Consider the following 8,330-nt stretch of genomic DNA (forward strand, 5'->3'; position numbering starts at 1 on the left):
TATCTGTGCATAGTCGTTTCTGGCTCTTCGGCCAGTATGTGTATGTGAATGTGTGTGTGTGTGTGTGTGTGTGTGTGTGTGTGTGTGTGTGTGTGTGTGTGTGTGTGTGTGTGTGTGTGTGTGTGTGTGTGTGTCTGTGTGTGTGTGTGTGTGTGTGTTAGGTGGTCATAGAGTTTTGTGAATATCTTGGTGTGGCATGCAAAGAGTACGTAACCTTTATTCGGCGCATGGACACACCCTCATTTACAGGCTATCTCCCCCAACCAGCGAACCAGGTTGCTAAGAGTTGATGATGGGGCCCCATCGTTCAACTAGTGACCAGGTTCTAGCCAATAAGAAGGTGGGATTGACAATCGCAGAGGTTATGTGGATACCGCTCTCCTGTCTGCCCTTGTCATTCCCACTCTAGAGCTGGTTGAAGCACGGTCTGCTATCTTGTGGCTTCTATTTCTGCCTTGCTTACCGTGGAGTGCACTATATTTATCACTGTACATAGTGTACATATTGCTGTTATAATTGGTGAAGGATAATATAAGTCTAAACTTTTTCTACTGTGTTTATTTGCTCCCATTACACCTGGGATAACAGGCCATTTGAAATCCTAGGTTGTAATATGGGGGCCTGTCCGGGAGCTGGACTTAGAGAAACGGTTGAGCTTAGGGTGAAGCTTGTAGCAGGAACATTGTGTAGCTTGCTGTTTCGCTTCGCTTTACAAATTTTGCGTGTCAGTTGCTTATGATCAGCCTTGCTATTGTGTGATCGTTCAACAGCTCGCTACTAGCTTGTTCAGTGTGCTCGCTTCGCTACGGTCAATCTTGTGTGCAGTCGGCTTTGCTTGTATGCGTATTCTGCAATCGTACTGTGCATAGCTAAGCGTGTTCTGCAAATTAACGTGTTACGTTGGGGTATTCGTACTGTGCATAGCGAATAACTTATGCCACCTAGACGAGTCAGACGCCTGGTGTCGGCATATACTTTGCATAACCTACCTAAATTGTCTCTACAGCGTTGTTGGCAAATTGCTCGTTCCATTGGCATTCCCTATAAACGCACTCTTACAGCTGCGCAACTGCGTTCACTTATTGCTGACATACTTATTGAAGAAGAGATGGCACATCAAACTCCTCCCTCTACGGGAGCTAGGGCAAAAACTACTATGTTCTCGCAGGAGGAAGATGATATACCTACGGAGCAAAATGGTCAGTATAGTGCAGCTGGGTTGTCTCAGGGTGAATCAGCGTCGTTGGCACTTGAGCTGGCAAAAATCAATCTTGAGCAAACTAGGGAACAGAGAGCATTCGCAAGGGAAGAATTTGATAGGGAAAGAGAAAGGAGGCAGTTTTCGCATTCTGTAAACGATTTCAGTTTACAAAAAGCAGTACAGCTTGTTCCCCGCTTCAATGAGGCCGAACCAGAGCAATTTTTCGAAAGCTTCGAAAATCAGGCTCGAGCCTTGAGGTGGCCGGAACAGCACTGGGCAGCGTTGGTTCATACAGCATTATTGGGTAAGGCACAGGAATTTACGTCGGTATTAACTGACGCTGAATTCTCTGATTATCAAGTAGTGAAGACCACAGTGTTGGGAGCATATACATGTATCCCAGCTAAATATCGTAAGACCTTCAAATTGAACAGGCGGCAGCTTGGTCAATCCCTGGTGGACTTTGTGAGACAGCAAACCAAAGCTTTTACCAGCTGGTATAAAGCGAGTGGTGTCTCTAACTTTGAGGAGCTGGTGCAGCTTATTCTGATTGATAACCTGCTGGAGTCTGTGGGACCAGAGGTTCGTGTCTTTCTGCAGGATCGTGACTTAACCACTGCATTGGAGGCGGCCAGGTTGGCTGATACCTTCGAAACGAACCGCTCCTTGTCCGAGCGGTCCTGTCTCTCTTTTCAACAGTCTGGCGTGAGCAGAGATCGACAACATTGGAGAATGAAGTGCCAGCAGGAGGGAGAGCGTCTACGTCATCCAAATAAGTCACCTGGTGAGCCACGCTTCTCAACATATGGTCCCCCTGCGGAGAGGCAAACTACTTATGGAGCATCTCGACAACAATATCCAGAGAGGCACCAGCCAGAACGACACCACTTGCAACGTCATCAGGGAGTAAAGGGCAAGCCTGTCGTCTGCTTCAGATGCAATAAAGTAGGTCACATCAGTTCCAACTGCCCTCAAAAACCTCAACCCATCGGGAAAATCTCTAATATCCCTAGTAACATGTCCCCTAGAGAAGTAGAAAAAGGTATGGCCCCTTATTATTGCGAAAGTCTTATTTCCCTTCAGGAAAACTCAGAACCAACTAAAGTAAATACCTTTAGAGATACTGGAGCATATTGCTCACTTGTCAGAGAAGGAATATTACCCCTTTCAGAGAATACTTCCTTGAATTCCTCAGTTTTATTGGAAGCTTACGGAGGAGCTATATATTCAGTTCCTTTGCATAAAATTTATGTACAGTGCAAATATTACACTGGGTACTTGACTGTAGGTATCTCAAAAGGATTTCCCATGAAAAATGCCATGTTATTACTGGGTAATAACATTACTACTGTTACTTCGTGTCCTGAACCTATAATGATTAATGCTTCTCCAGTGTTGGCCATAACTCGGGCAACATCCCAAGGGTTGTCTGGGGAGAATGTTGACCTATCCTTGGACGACTCCGATCTCGGAATAGCCACGTTGTTTTATGAGACACACCGGCCGGAGTCTCGTAAATCAAGTGAACAGACCCCGATCAAGCCTTCCTATTCCCAGGTTGCAGGATTCCCAGATGTCTCTGTTTCCATGCCCGAGGGACTGTCCTTCCGGGAGGAACAACGAAAGGACCCTTCTTTAAAATTCGCTTTTGAGGCAGCCATGGGTAAATCCTCTTTGGGTCATCCAGTCAAGTATGAAGTTAAAAATGATTATTTGGTATGCACTGAGACTGGTAAGGAGATAGAGGGCCGGCAATTATACGACAGGTTAGTGGTTCCAACCAAGTATAGACCTCAGATATTAAATATAGCTCATAATACGTCATTAGGAGGTCACTTAGGAATTACAAAAACCTTGTATAGAATCACAAAAGAATTTTATTGGCCAAAATTAAAGAAAGATGTGAAGAATCATATTAGGTGTTGCCGAGAATGTCAGCAAGTTGGGAAACCTGGACATTCCATTAAACCTGCACCTCTCCAACCCATACCTGCTGATGGAGAACCTTTTGCAGATTTAATTATAGATTGTGTAGGTCCACTACCTAAGTCAAAGTCTGGAAATCAGTATTTATTTACAATTATGGATAAAGTAACCAGATATCCTGAAGCAATCCCTATGCGTAGTATCAATACTAAAGCTATTCTCAAAGCTTTAACAAAATTCATTTCTTGTTTTGGCATTCCTAAAACTATACAAAGTGATCAAGGTACTAACTTCACTGCCAAAGCATTTAGGGAAGTATTAACTAGGTTAGGGATAATTCACAACTTATCCACTGCCTATCACCCTCAGTCCCAAGGCGCCTTGGAAAGATTCCACCAAACATTAAAAACAATGATGAGAAGTTTTTGCATGCACTTTCCGACAGATTGGGATGAATCTCTACCGTTGTTGCTATTCTCAGTACGAGAGACGGTGCAAGAGTCTACAGGGTATAGTCCGTTTGAGCTGATCTTTGGGCACAATGTACGAGGTCCTCTTCGGGTGCTCAAAGAAGGATGGATGGGAGAAGACGTAAGCTCAGCACTCTACAACCCGTCTTCAAGGTTGCAGGTGGCACGTGAGTTAGCCACGGCTAACCTAAAGATAGCTCAAAGTAAGATGAAACAGAGGTATGACAAAAGTGCACAATTCCGCTCCTTCCATCCAGGAGACAAGGTGTTGGTGCAGGAACCTATACCTGGCCACACCTTGAAAGCTAGATTTACGGGACCTATGCAGATAGTAAGTAGATTATCTGATTTAAATTATGTGGTAGCTCCCATTGGTAAGACCTCAAAAACAAAAACTTACCACATTAATCAAATCAAGGCCTTTCATACACCAGATAAAGTCCCAGTAATGACTCTGTCCTCTACCTCTGAGGACGACTCTGACTCTTTGCACTCTATCTCTGAAATTAATACTAAACTTTCCAATTCTGTCCTCCTCAAGGATCCTAGCCCTTTAATGGATGGATTATCTGAAATACAAGCAACCAATTTAACTGAGCTTCTACAGTCATATCCTAATATTTTTTCGGATGTGCCGAAAAAATGTACGTTAGGTTACCATGATGTAGATGTGGGAAAATCTAAACCAATTAAACTCTCCCCCTACAGAGCTAATCCTGAAAAGCAAAGGCTACTTCAGCAGGAAGTAGACTTCTTGTTAGAACATGGTTTAGTGGAGGAGTCATCTAGTCCATGGGCTTCACCGTGCATCCTAGTAAAGAAGGCTGATGGAGGGTTTCGTATGTGCACAGACTACCGTAAAGTGAACGAGGTCACAATTACAGATGCTTACCCTCTTCCTCGTCTGGATGACGTAATTGACTTTGTGGGTAAGGCTACTTTTGTGTCCAAATTAGATCTCCTTAAAGGTTACTATCAGGTACCTTTGACAGATAAGGCGAAGGAAATCTCTGCCTTCGTAATTCCAGGAGGTCATTATCAGTATACAGTTACCCCCTTCGGAATGAAAAATTCCCCCTCTTCATTCCAGAAACTCATCCATCAGGCTATTAAAGGACTTGAAGGCACGGCAGCATACCTAGATGATATTGTTGTGGTGTCTGATACTTGGGATCAACACCTACTTAGACTTAAAGCTCTGTTTGAGACCTTTAAGAATTCCCAATTAACAGTTAATTTATCTAAATCTTCCTTTGGCCAGGCCACTATCACTTTTCTAGGCCATGAAGTAGGTAGTGGTAATGTTGCACCTAAACTTGCTAAAGTTCTTTCGATTAAAGATTATCCAGTTCCTCATGATAGGAAATCTCTTCAACGTTTCCTAGGCATGATAGGATTTTACAGAAGATTCTGTAAGAATTTCTCAGATATTGTAGCCCCTCTTACCTCTCTTACCAGTCATAAAGTTCCCTTTAATTGGACGTCAGATTGTAACACTGCTTTTAATAAAGCAAAAAGATTATTGTGCTCTGCACCCATTCTCCTGTCTCCAGACTTCTCCAAACCTTTTTCATTACAGGTTGATGCTTGTGAGTCTGGGGTTGGGGCGGTACTATTACAAATCGGGAACAAGGAGTTGCAGCCTGTAGCATACTTTTCAGCCAAGTTCCAGCCACATCAGAGAGCTTACTCTACCATTGAAAAAGAAGCCCTCGCGCTGGTACTGGCTTTGGAACATTTCGATGTTTATGTGGGCCAGACATCGCAGGTGGTCACAGTCTACAGTGATCACAACCCGTTAGTCTATCTCCAAGCCATGAAGAATCACAACACAAGGCTTATGCGTTGGACGCTCAGGCTGCAGCCCTACAATTTCAAAATTCAGTACATTGCCGGCAAAGAAAATGTGTTGGCAGACTCTTTGTCAAGAGTCTAGTTTAATATTTTATTTAGGTTAGGATGTATTTGTGGTAACCCCCCTTTCAAGCTCTTTTTTTTTATCCCCTGATGTGGGGGTTTTTTTTTAGTGAGGGGATACGGGCTACCGTCCGCTTGTATCTTGGACCTATGTTGGCCTATCTGACTGCTGTCTCACTCTGAGTTTAGGGTTTGGCTTTTGGTCACTAGGAAAGCTGAGCTCTATCTAAGAGTGGGATGGTGGAGAGGATAGGCGGTCCCATTATTTTGTGCCATGGCGGCACGGTTACCACTGGGAGGTGGCAGCCTAATCCTGAGCCTTCTCGGGGGTGGGGGTGTGGCATGCAAAGAGTACGTAACCTTTATTCGGCGCATGGACACACCCTCATTTACAGGCTATCTCCCCCAACCAGCGAACCAGGTTGCTAAGAGTTGATGATGGGGCCCCATCGTTCAACTAGTGACCAGGTTCTAGCCAATAAGAAGGTGGGATTGACAATCGCAGAGGTTATGTGGATACCGCTCTCCTGTCTGCCCTTGTCATTCCCACTCTAGAGCTGGTTGAAGCACGGTCTGCTATCTTGTGGCTTCTATTTCTGCCTTGCTTACCGTGGAGTGCACTATATTTATCACTGTACATAGTGTACATATTGCTGTTATAATTGGTGAAGGATAATATAAGTCTAAACTTTTTCTACTGTGTTTATTTGCTCCCATTACACCTGGGATAACAGGCCATTTGAAATCCTAGGTTGTAATACTTGGTTACAGTGATTTTAGTGGATTTGAGCTGGGTGATGAGATGCATTTGTGGATGTGAAATGTGATTTTTGTGTGTGTTCAGAAGAAGTGTGTTGGGAGATGGGTGAGTGGATGTGAAGAAATGCGGGTGAGATGGAGAGGGGTATGGGGGAGGGTTGTATTAGAAATTTAATGAAATATGGGGAGATTTTACTGAAAATAAAGGTAATGTGTGAATATTTTAAAAAGAAATTATAGAATTGAAAAGTTATGATATATTGGAAAAGAATGGAGGGTGTTGAAACATGTCGCAATAGTTGGGTAGTGAGATTAGTTGATGCGAGTATAATATCAATTTATGTGGATACAAGGAGATGGGTATGGAGAGGATTTTATTAGAATTTTAGTAATGTAAAGAGGAATGTGTATTACATTTAAGATTCAGTAAAAAGAAGGGGAAAAAATTGTGAATAAATTGGTAATTGATGAGGGTTGTGGGTAATGTAGTCGAACTAGAGATACCAAAAAAGATGATATAAGTGGGTTGTTTTTGTGACTTTTTCTGATGAAATTAGTTAAAACGAGAAAAAAAATTGTGGGTTGTGGGGTGTTCGTGGTTGTGGGTGTTGTTGTCGAACAAGTGATGTCGAAAAAGTGGTTATAAGTTGTGGGTTGTTGATGTAACTTTTTCTGATGAAATTAGTTAAAACGAGAAAAAAAATTGTGGGTTGTGGGTGTTGTGGGTGTTGTTGTCGAACTAGAGATACTGAAAAAGTGGTTATAAGTTGTGGGTTGTTGATGTGACTTTTTCTGATGAAATTAGTTAAAACGAGGAAAAAAATTGTGGGTTGTGGGTGTTGTGGGTGTTGTGGGTTGTGGGTGTTGTTGTCGAACTAGAGGTACAGAAAAAGTGGTTATAAGTTGTGGGTTGTTGTGCCTTTTTCTGAAGAAATTAGTTAAAACGAGAAAAATTTGTGGGTTGTGGGTGTTGTGGGATGTGGGTGTTGTGGGTTGAGGGTGTTGTGGGATGTGGGTGTTGTGGGTTGTGGGTTTGTGGGTGTTGTTGTCGAACTAGAGATGCTGAAAAGTGGTTATAAGTTGTGGGTTGTTGATGTGACTTTTTCTGATGAAATTAGTTAAAACGAGAAAAAAATTGTGGGGTGTGGGTGATGTGGGTTGTGTGTGTTGTGGGGTGTGGGTGATGTGGGTTGTGGGTGTTGTGGGGTGTGGGTGATGTGGGTTGTGGGTGCTGTGGGATGTGGGTGTTGTGGGTGTTGTTGTCGAACTAGAGATACCGAAAAAGTGGTTATAAGTTGTGGGTTGTTGTGCCTTTTTATAAGTTGTGGGTTGTTGTGCCTTTTTCTGATGAAATTAGTTAAAATGAGAAAAAATTGTGGGTTGTGGGTGTTGTGGGATGTGGGTGTTGTGGGTTGAAAGTGTTGTGGGATGTGCGTGTTGTGGGTTGTGGGTGTTGTGGGTTTGTGGGTGTTGTTGTCGAACTAGAGATGCTGAAAAGTGATTGTAAGTTGGTTGTTGTGACTTTTCCTGATGAAATTAGTTAAAACGAGAAAAAAAGATTGTGGGTTGTGGGTGTTGTGGGGTGTGGGTGATGTGGGTTGTGGGTGATGTGGGATGTGGGTGTTGTTGTTCTCGAACTAGAGATACCGAAAAAGATGTTATAAGTGGGTTGTTGTTGTGACTTTTTGTGATGAAATTAGTCAAAACGAGAAAAAATTGTGGGGTGTGGGTGTTGTGGGTTGTGGGTGTTGTGGGATGTGGGTATTGTTGTCGAACTAGAGTTGTTGAAAAGTGATTATAAGTTGTGAGTTGTTGTTGTTGTGACTTTGTGATGAAATTAGTTAAAACGAGAAAAAATTGTGGGGTGTGGGTGATGTGGGTTGTGGGTGATGTGGGTGTTGTGGGTTGTGAGTGTTGTGGGATGTGGGTGTTGATCTTAGTTTATGGTGATTTTGGTGGTGTTTTGAGTGTATTCAGTGGTGTTTTAGTAGTATTCAGTGGTGTATTTGGGAGAACTCAAATGGTGTTTTGAGGTTATTCAAAGGTGTGATTATAAG

The 8,330-nt window shown here is 43.0% G+C and overlaps 1 protein-coding gene across 1 annotated transcript; it reads left to right on the forward strand.

Moving 5' to 3' along the window:
- The first annotated feature begins 212 nt into the window (after nt 1–212).
- On the forward strand, nt 213–5,984 carry LOC138853462 (uncharacterized). Its single transcript, XM_070090160.1, has 2 exons — nt 213–2,146; nt 5,177–5,984. Exons 1-2 carry the CDS (start codon nt 935–937, stop codon nt 5,531–5,533), a joined length of 1,569 nt encoding a protein of 522 aa, XP_069946261.1. The 5' UTR covers nt 213–934; the 3' UTR covers nt 5,534–5,984.
- Nucleotides 5,985–8,330: the final 2,346 nt, after the last annotated feature.

This window comes from Cherax quadricarinatus, chromosome 31, assembly GCF_038502225.1.
Source record: "Cherax quadricarinatus isolate ZL_2023a chromosome 31, ASM3850222v1, whole genome shotgun sequence".
Lineage (NCBI taxonomy): Eukaryota > Metazoa > Arthropoda > Malacostraca > Decapoda > Parastacidae > Cherax > Cherax quadricarinatus.